Source organism: Acinonyx jubatus, chromosome C1 (genome assembly GCF_027475565.1).
Source record: "Acinonyx jubatus isolate Ajub_Pintada_27869175 chromosome C1, VMU_Ajub_asm_v1.0, whole genome shotgun sequence".
Classification (NCBI taxonomy): domain Eukaryota; kingdom Metazoa; phylum Chordata; class Mammalia; order Carnivora; family Felidae; genus Acinonyx; species Acinonyx jubatus.
Genome location: NC_069381.1, coordinates 155,817,162 through 155,836,441, shown reverse-complemented (window position 1 = coordinate 155,836,441; position 19,280 = coordinate 155,817,162). Strand labels below are relative to the sequence as shown.

The 19,280-nt window shown below is 36.5% G+C and overlaps 1 protein-coding gene across 1 annotated transcript; it reads right to left on the bottom strand.

Moving 5' to 3' along the window:
• Positions 1–1,296: 1,296 nt before the first annotated feature.
• KLHL41 (kelch like family member 41) lies at positions 1,297–17,460 on the bottom strand. Its single transcript, XM_015085913.1, has 6 exons — positions 16,265–17,460; positions 12,079–12,236; positions 11,827–11,934; positions 8,561–8,746; positions 6,769–6,915; positions 1,297–1,949 (listed from the first exon to the last, which is right to left on the bottom strand). Exons 1-6 carry the CDS (start codon positions 17,372–17,374, stop codon positions 1,838–1,840), a joined length of 1,821 nt encoding a protein of 606 aa, XP_014941399.1. The 5' UTR covers positions 17,375–17,460; the 3' UTR covers positions 1,297–1,837.
• Positions 17,461–19,280: the final 1,820 nt, after the last annotated feature.

Genomic DNA, 19,280 nt, shown 5'->3' with positions numbered 1-19,280 from the left:
TCAGGTTTGCATCTCTAGACACCATAATTTGCCTCCCCACAACCTTTTAAATGTGTCTTAATCTAGAAGTATCCCACACCATCCCTTTCTCTTCGAAACAGTTTATCTGCTGAACAACCTGTAGAATTTCCCACCTTCAGGATTTGTTGATTATATAATCCTGGATAGTTTAGAATAGTTTCTGTCAATACAGAAAAGTAGCCAGGATTCTACTTCAAAGATCCAAAATAAAACTGATTTTTATTGGATATGTTTCCATGTTTATGGTAGAGACAATAAAACTGTATGAACACTCATCTGTTCTTTATGAAATTGCTTGACAAATAATAATGGAATACTCCAAATTAGTTCCAAGTCAGATTTCTCAGAAAGCGACATGTGTGAGGCTAGAAGTCGAACATGTCTGCAAAAGCATGTGAAACCCACAAACGACGATTACTTGGTGACTTGCACAGTTGAATGTGATGGCTGTGGACACACTGAAGAGCCAGCCTAGTGCATATACTAACAACAAACAGCTTGAGTATAGGGTTTCACATCCTAGAAAACGCAATAATACAGTCATCTTTCCGTTTTTTTTTTTCTTTTTTCTTTTAAAAGTTTGTTTTTGAGAGAGGGAAAGCATGCACATGCACCTGAGCAGGGACCAAGAAGAGAGAGAATCCCAGGCAGGCTTTGTGCTATTAGTGCAGAGCCCCATGTGAGGCGTGATCTCATGAACTGTGAGATCATGACCTGAGTGGAAATCAAGAATTGGACACTTAACTGACTGAGCTACCCAGGCACCCCAGTCACCTTTCTATCAGAAATTTGCAAATAGGTAGCTCTTTCATGGAATATATAGATAAAACTTAAACCGACAAATACACAAATATACACCTCACTGGCCCCAACTTCTGCCCAGCAATTAAAGAATCAGTTCATTTCCTAAGGATAGTCCCCAACCCTCCTATCACAGACACTGTAGTTAATGGCTTGAAGACTGCCTTACTGGTTTTAACTAAAATTTTTTAAAAAGTTTATTTATTTATTTTGAGAGAGAGAGAGAGAGAGAGAGCAGGAGGGGCACAGAGAGAACCCCAAGCAGGCTCTGCACTGTCAGCACAGAGCCCAATGCGGGGCTGGAACTCAGGAACTGTGAGATCATGACCTAAGCTGAAACCAAAAGTTGGACGCCTAACCGACTGAGTCACCCAGGTACCCCCCCAAAAAAATTAAATTTGATTTAAATCATAAACAATATACTAGTGTCACAAAAGGAATGGAGAAAAAAAGAAAGACCACTTAAAGTTGACTACTTAGAGGTTTTTTCCCCTTCAAATGAAACCCATTTATTATACTTTTTAAATAGCATTTCCAAAGTTTTCTCATGGTATGTAATCTTTAATATAATGCATAGAATCTTGTCATATCTTGAAGCACGAGGGAAAGTTTTTGACATTTTAAACATTAAAAAATGTAGATGTACATGTTTCATTCTCCAATTTCATTTATAATAGAAAATGAGTGTAAAGTTACCATAACAATGCAAATGAAAGAATTAGTAAACAACTCAAATTTAGAAAATTTCTTTACAATCGAGTGAGACAGATTAACAAAAGGTATAATGTGTTCAACTTAATACTTAATTTCCTACTAGAAAATGGTTTAAAACAATGATCGTTACATTGAAGATTCAATGACTGAGGTTTTGACACCCACTGCTAACCTCATGGACAGTAATTAGTGAATAATTTCTACATCAATCTCTGTATAGGCTTTTGAAAACATAATAAATTAAAGCCCTATTATCCAAACAAACCACATTCCATTCTATTGTGTTTTTTCACCTCCCGGTTTATAGTTTAGACAGTTTGAAGAGGTTTAAACGTGTTGCTAGGCAACTAGCTCCTGAAGCATAACGTATTTCCTTCAACATCCCAGCCCATTCTTTTTTATCATCTTCATACCTGATGGAGAAAAAAAAAGTAATCAATAAGCAGTTTTTAAATAGATAGTTCTGTACATTTCCTTGTATTAAATATACGAATGTGGGTCTTTGAGAAAAACCTATTGGCTCTTAACTAGAGGAAGACACAGCTGACTGGTACAATATCATTTGAATTCCTCCTCAAATATACTTTCTCTGAGCATATGTCTGAACTACCGCCATGGTGTTTAATCTGGATGTTTAGGCAGTTAATTAAGCCTTCTCTGGGAATCAAAGACTGTGCAGAGATGAAGAGTAATAGTTAATCAATCATTCACATTTGGATTGATAAAGATGGCTGGTCGCTATGAGTCAAAGTCAGCAGACTCTACATTAAGAGTAAGAACTGAAAAGTCAGGGACAGCTGGTCACCTTGATTATAATTTCAATCCTTCCCATACAGTGGTGCCCACCATGGCAGCTGATGCTAGTGATCACTCCAGAAGAATCCATTCCCTTCTGCTTTATTGTCCTGTGTGAATACTATTAGATTTTGCATTTGATGTTAGGTAAGAACTAACATTAGGTTGTTCCCTCAGGGAATATTCACGGTTATATAGATACAGGAAATTGAATTGCTTTGAAATATGTGTGCCTCTACTCTGCCTGGTGCCTGGAATGCCTTCTCTGCATGAGGAATTCCTAAACGCTGCCCTCTCTCTGAAGCCTTTTTGTAGCTTTCCCTTGGTTTCTCACATTGTCCTTTATATAGTGTCTATTATAGCAGTTACCATTCTATTGAAAATTTTTCCTCATATTTATGTCCTCAACAAGCTCAAGGGTATTTGAGGGCAAATAATATATCTTATTCACCTTAGTATTCTCCCTCCTCCAGAAGCTATTAATACTTGGCACAAAGGAAATACCCCCAAATCATTCTATGATGATGATTTAAAGTAATAATTTTTAAAAGTAGCTCATACTTATGTAAGATATGTCCTATCTGACTTAATTTAACAATAGTCCAAGTTTAATTTTCAAGATTTGTACTGTACACCAACTGATTTTTACATTGAGACAAGTAGACAAAAAATATTTTACCACTAATAAAGGGAAGAACTTTAATTATCTATGCAAAATTTGGGGCAACAAATTAAAAGAACGGTTTTAAGTGACTTAAAGAAAAAGTGACCACATTTAAGCAATATCAGGTTAAATGAGGCTTAAAAGCATTTGCTTCCTGACAGTTATGTATTTTTTATTTTTATTTATTTTTAATTTTTAAAAATTTAATGTTTATTTATTTTGAGAGAGAGAGAGACAGAGTGCAAGCAGGGGAAGGGCAGAGAGAGGGAGACACAGAATCTGAAGCAGGCTCCAGGCTGTGAGCCGTCAGCACAGGGCCCGACGCGGGGCTCAAACTCACAGCTGTGGGATCATGACCTGAGCCGAAGTCGGATGCTCAACCGACTGAACCACCCAGCTGCCCCAGTGACAGTTATATTTTTACTTTCAGCTTGGTCAATCCTAAATAATGGAAAGATTTCAGCAAAAAATATGAGAATGGAAGGTTTTTGGGTTTGTTTTTTTTACATATCACGCTAAGAGGGTCTATATGTTTAGAATGTGGTATACCGATAGTTCTCATCTCTGCAAATGTGAGTAGAGATTCACCAGGAAGTTGAGGACAAGTTGGGCAGCCACCTTTCTGGAAGATCAGTGGCTCTCAACTTTTTTTTTTCTCTTTAATGTTTCAAGTTTTTATTTAAATTCTAGTTAGGTAACATACAGTGTAATACTAGTTTCAGGAGTAGAATTTAAGTGGCCGTCAACTTCAGTGCACATCTGAGTCACCTGGAGGTCTTGCTAGAACACAGATGGCTGGACTGCCCAATCCCAGAGTTTCAGATCTGAGGTAAGGCCTGAGAATGTGCATATTTAACAAGTACACAGGTGGTGCTGATGCTGCCTTGGAAACCACAACAGATCACTGGTTCTCAAACTTGACTTGCACATTTGGAACCACTAGAGACATTAAAAATACTGATGCCTGGGTCCTACCCCCAGAGACTGATTTAACTGGTATGGAGTATGGCCTGGGCAAGAACATTTTTTAAAGTTCCTGACGTGATTCTAATACGCAGCAAGAGTTGAGAATTATTGCTCTAGATTTTATCACCCAAGTGGAAAACACCAGTACCTAAATTTAAAATTTTACAGCCAAGCAGACAGTAATGAATGCATTCTTGCCTTTCCCCAATCTGGTGGTTCCCAAACTTGTCTGCATATTAGAATCATCCAGGGGTCTTTTGAAAGTTTAAAAGCCCAGACCATACTCTAGAAAATGAAATCATAGTCCATAGAGGTAGGAAAGAGGTGTCAGTACTTTTTGAAGCTCCCTACGTGATTCCAGTGAGCAAGCAACTTTGGGAACCACTGTCCTAATTGCAAAATCAAACATAATCAGAGAGGATGCCTCTTTCAGGCTCCCCTCAGCAATGTAAGGGCTACTTTTAGCAGGAGATGCTCTACTTTGCTGCCTACAACATCCTCCTGCTGAAGCAACTTAGCTTTTGACCACCGTTAGGAACCACAGTGGCTCATGTGGGATTCAGCTGATTGACAGCACCATTCCCTAACATCAGTGTTTTTGACCCTGGCTGCATAGTAGAATCACCTGAGAAGGTTTTGGGACCTCACTGCAGAAATCCTGATTTAATTGGCCTGTGTTAAGGTCCAGGCGCTGGTGTATTTTAAAAGCATCCCAGGTGATTTAAAATTTTTTTCTTTAATGTTTTTATTTATTTTTGAGACAGAGAGAGACAGGGCATGAGCAGGGGAGGGGCAGAGAGAGAGGGAGACACAGAATCTGAAGCAGGCTGCAGGCTCTGAGCTGTCAGCAAAGAGCCCGATGCAGGGCTCGAACTCATGGACTGTGAGATCATGACCTGAGCCGAAGTCGGACGCTCAACTGACTGACCCACCCAGGCACCCCCATCCCAGGTGATTTTAATGTGCAGCCAGGGTTAAGGATCACTGCCTATTCACTCTTTGTGCTTATCCCTGTTTTCCAAAAACCCTAACCTTCTCAGCCCTCCATTATTTCATTCTTTTTTTCCCTACTGCTTCCAGCCTTTTTCCATCTCAACTTCTCCCTAAGTCTAGCCTCTTTCCTCCCTGGAAATCTCTGGTTTCTTTTTGTTCCTCCTCCTCTTTTGGGGTGGGGAAAGATGAATAATACTTAACTTCCCTTTATATCTACTTTTTTTCTTGCCTTCTACATAGCTAGTTACTATTACAACAACACAAGGAAATAATGTTTGATGCATAAAATAATTCCTTGGTTAAGCCACCTGTCTTTCAGCCTTTCAGTTCACCAGGGAATAAGGCATGTGGTGGGTCAGGTATAGAAGCAGTAATATCCACTTTCTACTCTTGGCCTTGGCGATATGCCTTCACTGATCGCTCTTCCAAAGCTATCCCTACAAATTTATTTATTTATTTTTATTATTTTTTTAAAAATGAAATTTATTGTCAAATGGGTTTCCATACAACACCCAGTGCTCATCCCAATAGGTGCCCTCCTCAATGCCCATCACCCACTTTCCCCTCCCTCCCACCCCCCATCAACCTTCAGTTTATTCTCAGTTTTTAAGAGTCTCTTATGGTTTGCCTCCCTCCCTCCCTAAAAATTTAAATGAGTGAGCAAATCACTTGTTAAAATGAAGATACTGATTAAGTTTGGGGTGAGACCTGGGATTATGCATTTCTAAGAAGCTCTCAGGAGATGCCACCACTGGTGGTCCATAGACCATACTTTGAGTACCAAGGTTCCAGACAGTCTGGTGACAGACCAAGGAAGAGCATCCATCCTTGAGAGTGGGGGCTGGCCTTCAGCTGAGAGGGAAAGCATGAATTTGGCAGTTTCTGGATGAGTGTATGGTATCAACTCACTAATGCTTACCTCAAGCAACTGAGATCTGCCTCCTATAAATTTTTATCAGCAAGCACAGTGCCTGGGCTGAAGGCAGCAGGTGCCATTTGACAGACACATATGGTATCCTAGTGGTAACCAGATATCTGCATACTGTATGCCCTGCCCCAACTATGTGGCTCTCCATGACACAACTTACACTTCTGCTCCTTAGACTTCCTGTATGTGCCTTGGTCTCCAGGGGACATTCACTGCATTAGAAACTATGGTAAAATTCACCACCCCCCACACACTGTATAAATACTACATTCATTTCAAGCCTAACTTCAAAGTATTCAACTGAGTAACCACTGCAAGTGTCATCCTTCGGAGACCTGCCCAGCATCGATCTGAGGGGTAAAATGGATTGCTCCTTTTCACTTGTTTCTTTTTTAAAAAGCTTTTGTAACTGAATCTTCAAAAACTCAAAAACGGTTTAAGTTAGAATCAAAATAGAATTAATGAATTTGTGGAAAACTCAAGAAGTTAACTACATGTTTCTTCAGAACTCTTAGGAAATAAAGTACCCTGTGGTAGAAAGGTTTGGAAGCAGCCCTCACTCTACTGGATGCCTAGTGCAGTACACTTTCAGAGCAGAGTAGAGCTTTATTAAAGAATCAACAGTCCGAATCTCATTTTACTGATTAAGAAAAAGGCCTAGATAAGTTCTTTCCCAAGCACACAGCTAATTAGAAGCAGTACTTGATCATCAAGTAAGTGGCACGTGCAAAAGTTCAATTAGGTTTGAAAAGTGTTTAAACTACTATCAAGAAGAAGCATACATGTTGGGAAAGTCTGGCTTACTCTTTACTGCAAAATTGCTTTATCGGTTATCAGTTATTTGATTTAATCTTTGGTCCAAAAAATTGGAGTCAAAAAAACTTACTTCCATATGTCATTGACTTCAGTGGGTGCAAACTCTTTAGACTCCAGTTGAATCATGGCAAAGCCCCCGATGGCATACAGGGATCCAGCCAGGCTGACCAAACTGATGGAGCTTCTTTCTTGGGGAAATTCAGTCATTACTTCCCATCTAGGAATTGTTGAAAATACAGTCAATGTAAAACCTAAGGAAATGCCAAATTTATTTACAGAACAATTATGTGAAATTATAATTTAAAAATTCAAGTTAGCATAGGCATCTAAAATTAGAAGATTAAGTTTTTCTACTGAAAAATAGCTAAATATTTCTTTATTTGAAAGATGTAACCAGATTAAATACAAAGCCCTCAATATGTCAATCTTGGACTATTTCACCTTCATCAATTAGCATGTTCAGCAATGGTTATCAAAATGTGTGCCATAAACTGGGGGGTTGGTGCACTTCTAGGGCTCTTGAGTCCTACTGTGCTGGATTTCATTTGAATGGTAATACAAGTTTTTAAAAAGCTGGGTTTCCATCATTTCTCGAGAAATCTCTAAATCCTTTGCAGTAAAGGCATGTAATTAACCTAGTTGAGAAACTAGAGTTAGTAATTTTCTTTTTAATGACTTCATCTTTTTAAATAAAGGATTTAAGGGAACTTTTTAATGTTTAAAGCCATATGAAATAGGACAACTAATGATAAAATTAATAAAATCAGTTGGAGGTATCAAGAGTCTAGAATGAGTTAGTCATTTTGGCAACTCTCTATTCTATTTCTCTGTCGTTAAAAGTGGACCTTTCTCTAAACATATTATTTGTTTTTCTAACTATAAAAATAGCACATATACATTATAGACAACCTGGAAATACAAAAGGTATAGAAGAAAACAAATACCACCATGATCATACCCTCCAGACATAATCATAAGCAACATTTTAGTGTAATTTTGTTTTTTTCAAAAAGCATACAGATTTATAAATATAAATGTCTATACATACACATGAAAAAGCTATGAACATAGAGTGTTTATAGTTCTGTGCACTGCTTCTTTAACTTCTTATCAGTGTTTACCTATATGATAGTTTTCAAAAACACGATTTTTAATGATCGTTTAAATCCATAAAATTTCCTTGGTGATTTTCAGATACTAAAGTGTATTTTGTAATCAGGCATACATGGTTCCTTAAAAAAGTAATGACAGTGCTCTGATTTTTCTTCATTGCTAAACTAGGAGTGTAAAAACTATGTATTTATCTAGATGAGTGAACTCAAAAATTTGAAAAAGACTAATTTTACATAAACGATATCTGTCAAATGTCTTTTCATATTAACTTTAAGCCAATAAAAGCTTATAAGTGAAAATTTTAAGAAATTATAAAGAGTATAAAAGAATTAACCATTTGAAGCATTCATGCTTTACAAATATCATAAGCTAAGTGGAGGTCTTTTCATTCTACATATTTCAAATCAAAACACCATATGGAGACATGTATATTCACCCACATGTATATAATTATTCAGAAGTATTACCTTTGCACGACTAAATTCATAAAGTTAAGTTAATAACAAATAAGGACAAATTGAACACTCCAACATTAACTTGAGGACTATGTGTTCCAAGTTGCAAACACATGTAATGCATCAAAATGTTAGGCTTTTCACACCCAATAACAGTAGAAGGAACCCACATACTTCATCTTAATCCTTGCCTCCCTGCCCTCCTCTCCCCATGTCCTAATCAGAAAGCTTCATTTTCATCCAAAGTTAAAAAGTAGAATGACTCATATGCTTTGGTAAGATACAGCAACTCACTTATTGGTTATGAGGTCAAAAGCTTCTACTGAAGCTGAAAGGCCATCTTCGGTGACGCCTCCTGCAATCACAATCTTGCCCTTATGTATGGCCACCCCAAACATGGAACGAGGGGTTTTCATTGGAGCCACATCTTTCCAGTCTCCTTTTTTTGGGTTGTAGATAAACACTCTGTTTGTACACTTTCTGTAAACATAAAAGACAACAAAATGGTCCTTTTAGAACCTTCCTTTCTGAAAGAAGCAATTTCACTAATCGTTTAACATTGCTTCCCATCTCAGATACATAAAGCAGAATTAGAAAAACTCATAAGTATTCTGAATCTGAGCCTATGACACAAGTGAAGGACAATTGCCAATGTGGGCACTAAAACTATTTTATAACTTAAATATACTACTGGATGGTAGAGTACCTTTCCTTTCGGCAATCGCCCAGAGTGGATTTTAATCCTATCTGCTGCTAAATTCAACAGAAGACACAGATAGAGTTGAAAAAAAAAATCATAGACCCTTTTTGTGCCAAGTAACAAAAATGTTAAGTTTATCTTATTGTTTGAATCTCCTAGGAATGACTTAGTTAATTTAAAAAATAATTAGGTATGAAAGTACCTATTTTAAATTTAACTCCATAATATGACGGCTTGTTTCATTTTAGTATACTACTAATACACCAGTGTATTTTAAGAAGTCTGAGGCTATAGATTAGACAACTAGTCGTCTGAATAGATGAGTAAGGAGAGCAGTTTTATATGCTAAATGCTACCAGGAAAACCTGTACTCATCTGAATTATTCTTAGTATGTTCCTCAGAGTTCCTTAAGGTTATCCATAATTTACTGATAGGAGTTCAAAATGCTAAATAATAATTCATCAACTGGATATATTTGTGGGCTTTTTTATTTAGTTTTGCTTTTTTAAAGTAAGCTCTACATCCAATGTGGGGCTTGAACTCACAGCCCCAAGACCGAGGGTCATATGCTGTAGCAGCTGAGCCAACCAGGGGCCCCTGGATATATTTGGTAAAGCAAAAAAAGCCAACAAACAACACTCCCAACGTTTTAGGAGGACAACTTTTTTCCTTAGTCTTATGAAAGACCAGATATCTGGAGTAGAAGCATTTCCTCTAATATTTGACTCTGAGTATTATTTTAAAACTTCTTGACAAGGTCATGATACAAAATCATGTTCTTCAAATTCAGTGGTGTTAACTAGTGAGATTTAGTGCTTACTTTTAGATAATGACTCATTTCAAAGTTCTTTGGCATTCATCAAGCAATGCTGTCTTGGTTAATCATACTCTCAAGATTAATATATTCTTACCAACAAGACCTGTATGCTTCTTATTGACATATCAATTTCCTAGTTACTAATACCACTTGAAGGAAACAATTTAAATCATTTGGCAGGGTCACTAGATTTTCAAAGTCAGAACACTGCTTAATACACATTTTCCATCCTATTTACTCAGGAAAAATACCCCAAATAAGATTTTGCACTAAGTTTGTAATATGGCCTTCCTTTAAATTATGGGAATGGCTGGGATTAAGGCAAATATTAAAATATCAGAATATGTTATCTTTGAATATGGATAGACTATATAAAAACCCATTGTTCTTTTTAAACAATTAGTCATTTATTTTTATTTTATTTTATTTTTAATTGAAGTATAACTGACATACCATATCGTATTAGTTTCAGATGTATATCATAGTGATTTGATATTTTTATACATTATGAAATGATCCCCCTAGGTAAGTCTAGTTACCATGTGTCACCATACAAAGTTGTTACAATATTATTGACTACATTCCCTATCCGTATATTACATCCCCATGAGTTATTTTATGATTGAATATTTGTATCTCTCAATCCCCTTTACCTATCTCACCCGTCCCCAACATCTCCCCGCTCTGGTAACCACCCGTTTGTTTCCTATATCAATGAGTCTGTTTTTTTTCTTTCTTTCTTTCTTTTTTTTTTTTCCGCTTGTTAGGTTCCCATTGCTTTTTAAAATCACATTTCCTGTGCTATTTGTCATTTTAATTTAATAATAACCATTAATTGTTAACTCAGAATATAGAGTTCTTTATTTCTAGCACATTTCCATATTCTACTCTCCTTTCCTGCTTTGCCCTTATAATTCTTAATTCTGGTTCCCTTTCCAGGATTATCTCTATTTATTAAGCAGCTCGGGCAAATGAGGACAAGCCAAATTAGGCAGAGTTTTCAGAGGCAGGACATTAGTTCTCACTATTTAAACTGAAAATCTTCATTTTACCAGACAGGCTCCTGGCTTAACCGACTGACTTTTGGATCCCTCTGAAGTCACTTCTCCCTTTGAGTAACAAGATCCTTTTCCTAATTACCTATCCCTTGAGAAGTGCCTAGAAATCAAGTTATATGAACCTTCATCCTGTTTTTCTCACAAGAAACTAGGCAGCAGTGGGTGTACCAGATGCAGCTGTTCTGTTTGATCAGTGCCTCTTTGTGACCAGTTGTTGTTAAATATTTTGACTATCAAAATATTTAAATATTCTTACTCTGTCCAGGAGTAAATCAGTAAAACATTGTTTAGGAAATAACTGCTTTCTTTTCTGTCACCAGGCTCCTCAGTTTCAAACTCACCTATCTAAATTCTTTTATGAAGGTAAAGTACAAATCCATGATATTTTAATGCACTATTGGTTTAGCAGTTATATTTTAGATATAACATTAAAGAGGTACACTTAGTTTTTATCTAGTTGTGGCCAAAAGAATAAGAAAGCCCACTGGCTGTAACGTAGTGAAATATAATGAAAAAGACTTGATTATGCTCCTAAATGCTGCTTTTCAACTGTAAGAATGCTTATGAGGGCAGTATCATGCTAGTTCCTAGCAATATGCTGAATATCTACACATTTACTTTAACAAGTTTTATTTATTTTTTGGTACTTTAGCAACTGTTAACTTTTATACAGTTTCCCTTCAGAAATCATTTATAATATCCTCCAATAGCTTTTCAAAATTTTATTTTGAAACTTTCACTTCCAAAATGTTATAAGTGAGAACCAAGTCTCATTTCAGTATGTAGATTCAGATGAAAGGAGGGAAGAACTCTTGCAATAACAAAATCATTTGGAGGGGCTCCCGGCTGGCTCAGTCAGTGAAGCATGCAACTCTTGATCTCAGGTTTGTGAGTTCAAGTGCCACGTTGGGGGTAGAGCTTACTTAAAAAAATGTTAAAGAAAATAATTTGGATGTAAACCATAAGGAGGTTTTAGGTACTTACTTGTCATCTGTCTTTCCTCCTAGACAATATATCATCCCCTTATGTGAAATCACACTATGGCCATAGACTTTGATAGGCAGTTTTTTAACTTCATTCCATTTTGCAGTCCTGAAATGACAAGATGGTAGAATTTCTATGCTTTGAAACACGTTTTCTATGCTTTCAGTTAATTCTAGGTTCTAAAGCTATGAATATGTAATGGGCATTCATATACCTGAATGCTTACGAAACAGGAATGTCATGGCAACTTACACGGGATCATAGCATAATACTGAATCCAGCGAAGCCTCTGTTTGAAGGTCTTTGCCTGCAACTACATAGATTTTGTCATCTACCTCTCCCAGACCGAAGAGACACCTGGCTGATGGCAGAGGTGGAAGTCCAACCCACTCGGATGCTATGTTATCAAGCTGAAAGAAAAATATATAAGGAATTGTACAGCTTGTTAGAAAAGAGTTACAGTCGTTCCAAGAAATATGCTATATTCTATGTGTTGTTTACAATACGCTGAGATAGTGGGGCGCCTGGGTGGCTCAGCTGGGTAAGCATCTGACTCTTGGTTTTGGCTCAAGTCACTATCTCACAGTTCGTGAAATCAAGCCCTGCATTGGGCTTTGTGCTGACAGCATGGAGCCTGCCTGGGATTCTCTCTCTGCCTAACTCTGTCCCTCCCCTGCTTGTTCTCTCTCTCTCAAAATAAATAAACTTAAAATATATATATATATATATATATATATATATATATATATATATATATTAAAAAAAAGAATACACTGAGATAGTCAAAGATGCTGCAGGTAAAATAAAACTGCAAGCCAAAAGTATCATATTTTACCTCTGGATTACCAAGAAAAATGAGAAATTCTGCTTGGTTTACCAAAATAGCTAAAAGTAACAAAATCTGGAAAAAGAAGAGAACAGAGTCACTAGAGTTTGGTTAGAACTGTGAGGTTTCTTGTCAAAGTTTCTTCCCATGTTGTCTTGTTCAGGTTCGAAAAAAGCATCCTAATACTGTTAGCTCCTTGGGGAAAGAGAAGTTGTGACTGTGGGGAGGGTGTATGTGAGTGACCCCCGAATGCTATATTTAACATGCTCCCCAAGCCAGGACAGCTGGACCTGTCGCTCAGTCACAGACAACTGGGATGTTAGGCAATATCTTTTTTCTTTTCTTCAAAACTGTGTAGGTTTCTCCCTGTTTCGCTTTATTATTTCTGACATAGGCAGGGTTCTGGCTATAACCTCCTAGCCTTTTGCTGGAAGTCATTGGAAAAACCCTCGCCTCTGTCTTTTTTTAAAATTGTGTTAGGAAGTAACTTGCTTGTGTTTGCTGCTGCTACTTCTGCAAGCCTCAGACAGCTCTCTAGGTGCCCATGGTCTCGGGTAGGTAATTCTGGTGTGGCAGGTATCAGTTTCAGCGCTTACTATTGGTAATTTTACGTTTTTCCACTTTGCATATTAGGACATGAAGGCATGAGAAAATTGCTTTTTGAAGGAGTGCAGTTACAGATTTGTTGTTCTCTGTAGTGCTACATCTGTGTAGCAGAAGAAGGAATAAACCCCAGAATAACTGGATACCAAGAGTAGGTGCAGATAATAAGGGCTGTGGTCAAGGGAGGGTCTCTGTAGAAGCCTATGTATATTTCACCTCGTAACTTTGGTTAAAGCAAGTACTAATTAAGACTAGATAAAATGAGCAGTTTAATCCTCACAAATGCATTGTTAGGTCTGCAATCACAAATTTTAACATCTAGGTTGCGATCGCTAATTTTTTCATTTTTGGAAAAAAGTCCTTTCATCAAGAAAGTGGTGTGTAGTATAGTAGAAATAATGACGAACATTTATAAAGTTTGGACTCTGTGACAGGCTGCGTACGGAACGCTTTACATGGGTAATCTCATTCAGTCCTCCAGGATTGCCACTTTTATTATCTCTGTTTTACAGACGAGAAAACTGAGGCACAGAAAGGTTAAATAATTGGTCAAGCACAGAGCTTTTAAGTGATATTCAAAAACAAGCTATATAAATCCACTGTTTCTTAAAACTGGGAACAGCAATTACGATCCCAGACTAAAGAGTTAACTGCCCACACTGTACAGGACTGTCCACATCACCATCCTCTCCCCAGTCAGGGCACTTAGTACAGCAGATGTAACAGTACTGTCTACCAGGCTCTTTTATAGATGATCTGTCAAGCTATTTAACCTGTCTGGCTCCAGTTTCCTCATCCTTAAAATCAGGGTTTGGACCTACATTACTTTAAAATGGGATCCTGTTCAAAGACTTGATGAATCTTTTAATTCTATGAAAAACAAAACAAAACAAACAACCCTCTCTTAGGTAAAAAATTCTCACAATCTATTTATAGTACACAATCAAAGATCATACTACTCCTAACTTAATACAGTCTAAACAGATGAGATCAAGCAGAAAAATACAATATAAAACATGAAATTCTCATATATTTTCTTGTGAGTCATAAATAACCCTTCTTACAGTCAGGTGTTTTTATCCTGGCATCTTGTTGCACTATTTGTCCCTTTTAAGAGAAGCAAGTCATGGGCAATGACAGAGAGTTGACCTTTTCAACTTTGTGTAACTGTTTTTGTAGCTATAAAGAACATTGAACAGGTTTCTTGAACCAGAAATGAGAGGTTGTGCCCATAAAAGTAAGAGTAGTCGGTGATCACAAAGAATGAAATTTTGCCATTTGCAACAACGTAGATGAAACTAAAGTGTATTATGCTAAGTGAAATAAGTCAGTCAGAGAAAAACACATATCATATTATTTCACTCTTATGTGGAATTTAAGAAACAAAACAGATGAACATTGGGGAAGGGAAGCAAAAATAAGATAAAAACAGAGAGGGAGACAAACCATAAGAGACTCTTAAAGACAGAGAACAAATTGAGGGTCGCTGGAGGGGTGGGGGTGGGGGGATGAGCTTGTTGGGATGAGCACTGGGTGTTATATGTAAGTGATAACTAAATTCTATTCCTGAAATCATTATTACACCATATGTTAACTAATTTGGATTTAAATTAAAAAAAAAAAAGTAGTAACAGGATGGAAGAGAATAAAGATAATACTGTTAAGTATTCCTTGATCTATGATTTCTAGATACCTGTGTGTCCATGTGTGTTTTATGCCATTTTTACTTCCTAGATATAATGATTGCCTTTTAAATTCAATTTGGCTTTTCTGAAATTTCACTGATTTTAAAATTAGAACTTAGGAAATTTTCTGGCATGCATTCAAACACTTAGGATTATAGCTTCTGTTTTATTTTTGTATTTCATAGTTAACATTTTTCAATGGAACTTTGAAAATTAAGAATGATTAACATATATATTACATTTTTCAAGATTAGGAAAACCTGGTTAAAGGTAGTATTTTGTGAAGGCACAGCATGTCACACACTGAGAGCACACAGTGACTGTGGTATGACATTCTACACTTATCTTCGGCCTTTCCAGTTCAAGTGCCCATAAACCTCAGGCCATGAGTAGCTATGATCTAAACAAACTCATCTGAGCTAGCTGTAGGCTACAAAGTAGCTTAAAAATTGGCATTATTAAAGATAAAGGGTAAGCCACTGATTCCTTCATAAACAGATAAAATATAATGTGTTAATAATATGAAACAAACTCACTTCAAACAAACTATAAAGAGTTTAGTTGGGAGTATTTGGTTTCTTGGACACATCTGTGGTTTCACAAAACAGATTAAATTGGAATGATGTTGAAGTACAACTCTGATCCAAACACATGTGGTCACTTGTCATAAATAAAAAATGATCGTAAATAAAAATTTCTAAATATAATTGATGAATTCAAATTAGTGACACCTTTGTAGTTTTTCCCAGAAGGTAACCCAAAGTGTGTAAATTAAGTTATATAAGTTCTCTTCATTTTCAACAAAATTATATTTTAGGCAGTAAACATAAATAACAGATAAAATACCACCCTTAAGAATTTCAAATCAGTTCAAGAAAACCTGGAAAAAGGCTGAAAATCTGACCAATTATAATTTTTGCAATGTGGAAAGTACTACGGTTTAGAGAAATACATTAACCTACTTAATGGGTTAAAAGTTTCAATTTAGGTTTTACTAACACACTGAGTTTTGAAGGATTAGAGTCACCATCAGCTATAAACTTAACACTGTGGGTAAAAGAGTGTAAAGAAAATCTGAGTCATCACTTACACATTAATTAGAACCTCATTCTTCACCAAACCTTTTATTAAATATTAACAAGCAATTAAGTTAACTGATCTAAGTACTTCTGTCATGTCTGTAAGTAGCAAAGGTGCAAGGGACTGCATAGGACATCCAGTAGAATAAAATGCAAGCAGCCTGAATGATTCACACCAGGTAACTGGGTAGTAAACAGCAGCCTTTCCTTTCCGTCTCTACTTTTAGAAAACTAGCCCTTCTTACCTGGAAGAAGTAGGACTGTAGAGGTTGATCTTTATTTTCTTCATCCACGTATAGTCCTCCTACCACATACACCTGATTTTGTTGGGTAACAATGCTAGAATGATTTCGGGGAATCTGCTCAGCCAGTGCAGTGAGGTAGCACTCATTTTCTGTGGGATCATAAGCCACGGCAGCTGTGTCATTCACCAAGAGGATGAGGTCTTTGACAAACATTCCATGCCTGGGAATGTCATTCAGGTAACCAGGGAGTAAATCTTCATCACCAACATCACCGTTCACCTCCCCAGCCCCAGACTTCTCTGCATTTTTGCTAGGTTCTGGGAGTTTGCCTGCAAAGGCATCTTTGAGAACTTTGATTTTTTTCTGGAGGTCTGGGTTGCTTTTAATTATATCATCTTTCTCAACGTGATCTTTAAAATATTTTTCTGTCATAAGGCGAAAACGAATACAATCAAACACTTCGCTAAGGTTTTTGACCCTGTTTTCCTTGTCTGTTCGCACCCATTTCATCACCGCCTCAAATACCGCTTCTTCCTTCTCCACATTTAGACTGTCATTTGAAATGACTGAGATCAGTTCCTGCGGAGATAGTTGCATAAAGTCCTCTTCCTTACAAATCTGTACAAAACGATCAGACACAAATTCACGGGCAGAGATAGCAAGTCTCGGGCAGTCAAGAAGAAGTCCTAATCTTAAGATGGCTAGACAGTTACCAGGAGCAAGTCTTTTCTGAAGATAGGAAACACAGACAGTGAACACCGAGGGGATCTGAAAGCGGCTGGCCAAGGCAAAAATATCTTGCACGTTTCCATCGTTGAGATCAATACTGGCAGAGTACAGGTACTTGATGATTAAATCCAGTACAGCAGGATCCACATTATCTAATACTACCTCCTTTTTTTTCCCCTCATCAATTTCAGATAAAAAATACTCACGGAAGTAAGGACTACAAGCTGACAAAATCAATCTGTGGCAAGGAAGACTTTTGTCACCTGCTTTTAGGGTGCAATCGATGAATTTTTTTTCATCCAGGAGATCTTTTAGACCATCCTGAAGAAGGGTGGATTGGTAAAGCCGCAGTTCCTCTGTGAGTTCCCGCTGGGAATCCATTTTGTGAGTAACCTGGGTAAGGAAGGGGACACTGAAGGCCTTAGCTCCTCGCAGCACACAGGTCTAGCTGTAAAAAGGCAGATCAGTGTGCTTTGCCCAGCTTGAAGCCTTTGCAATTTAATCCCACCAGCTAAATATAGATACCCACTCTAACAACGGGAATTTAGGAGAGCTGGTTTGGAAAGAAGAGTTGTTCTTGCAGCTGTTATAGATTGAAGGGAACAACTGGAACTTTTAATCACTAAGGAAACAGCTAAGAAACAGGGGATTTAAATGAAGTAGAAAGCTTTAAAATACATAAAGCATTACAGCATATGTCAATACAGGCATGTTTAAAGAAAATGTTTATTGAACTAACAGAAAACTGACTCATAAAAAATGAGTCAGTCCGCTAAAAATGGTCTAGTGGCAAACTCCTTGGCTGTCTGAATTAATGATGCAAAGGTCAAGAATATGAGGTGAGTTCATCTGAATACTCATAAGCAAAATCCCTTTTCCAATAAGTGTTACATACGAATTTTTATTTTCTATTTAAAAAGTGGGATTTACAATTTTCTTTTAGAAGTACGAAACTTAAAAACTTCTGTTTATGTACTGTAATTTTATTTTTAAAAACCATCAATAATACTCCACCATAATTGAAATAATAAATACAGAGAAATTGCTAGTTTTCTAAGACATTCCGAATTATCTTTATTCTTAAATGGAAAAACCCTAATTTGTATTGAATTAAATGATAAAATTATTTATTCATACCCTGCCTTGCTCTACAAAGGATCTGATGTGGCAAACAATAATAAGACAAGTAAAATAAAGGCAAAAGGTTAAAAGGAATCATCAAGCTTAGACAGAAATAGAAATAGTTAAAAGTCAACAATAGGGAAAGAAAAAACTCAAATATAATATGATTTACTAAAGATACTTTGTGATTTTAAATGTTGAAGATAACCTTTTATTAAATAAAAAGTTAAAATACAGATATAACTCCATGAAAACAATGTTATCAACAGACTACAGCAGACTGAGGAAGAAGTGCTATATATCACCTGCATAATTTGGAAAACAAGACTATATAAGGAAAAAGAAAAGAATATATAACTGAAATCGTAATTTAAGTTCTTGATTATAATAGAACACCATATTGATTAGGGAATGCAGAAGTCATGATTTGAAAAAAAACTGATCCTTTGTTTATATGCAGATGACATTGTATACCTCTTCATGAACTATTTTATTATAAAATTATATTGTCACAGTTTCCGAACTCAGTGGGGCTATAGAAATACTGTATAATTTCAAATTATGGTATTCATAAAAATGCTCAAAAGAATATAAGCTCCATGAAGACAGGAAGTTTTTTTGGTTTGGTTTGCTTTGTTCAATGCTATAGCCCCAGGGCCTTGTGTGCTCCATAAATATTTGTCGAATGAATAAATGCCCCCAGATCAGTGAATTCTGTATTTTTAAACTTCAAGGTTTCTACCCATGAGTAAAGATTTTTTCTTTTATTTTACATCACAGTGAAGTCAATGGTACTGTCAGCTGCTAAAACAACAGCTGAAAGAAGAGCTCATTGACTCTTTTTTCCATTTATAGATGTCAGTGAAGGTTTTAACACACTAGAAAAAATGAACAGCTGCTCCCGTGTTTAAACAATAAATGACTCATTTCTCTCTACAAGTAACAACTAACATTTGAAAAGATTAATGAGTCAGATGCAAACACCATGCTATGACATTTAAGATTCCTTACTAGTAAGCAATTATGAAGTCTGTTTTGCTTGAAAAACTATTTAAATATATTCCTGGCAGCATTTTGTGACCTGTATAAATTTTTCAAACAACCTTTTCTCCCCTTAACATAGGTTGTTTATTCTAACCCCATCCTTTAAAAATGTACAAATCTT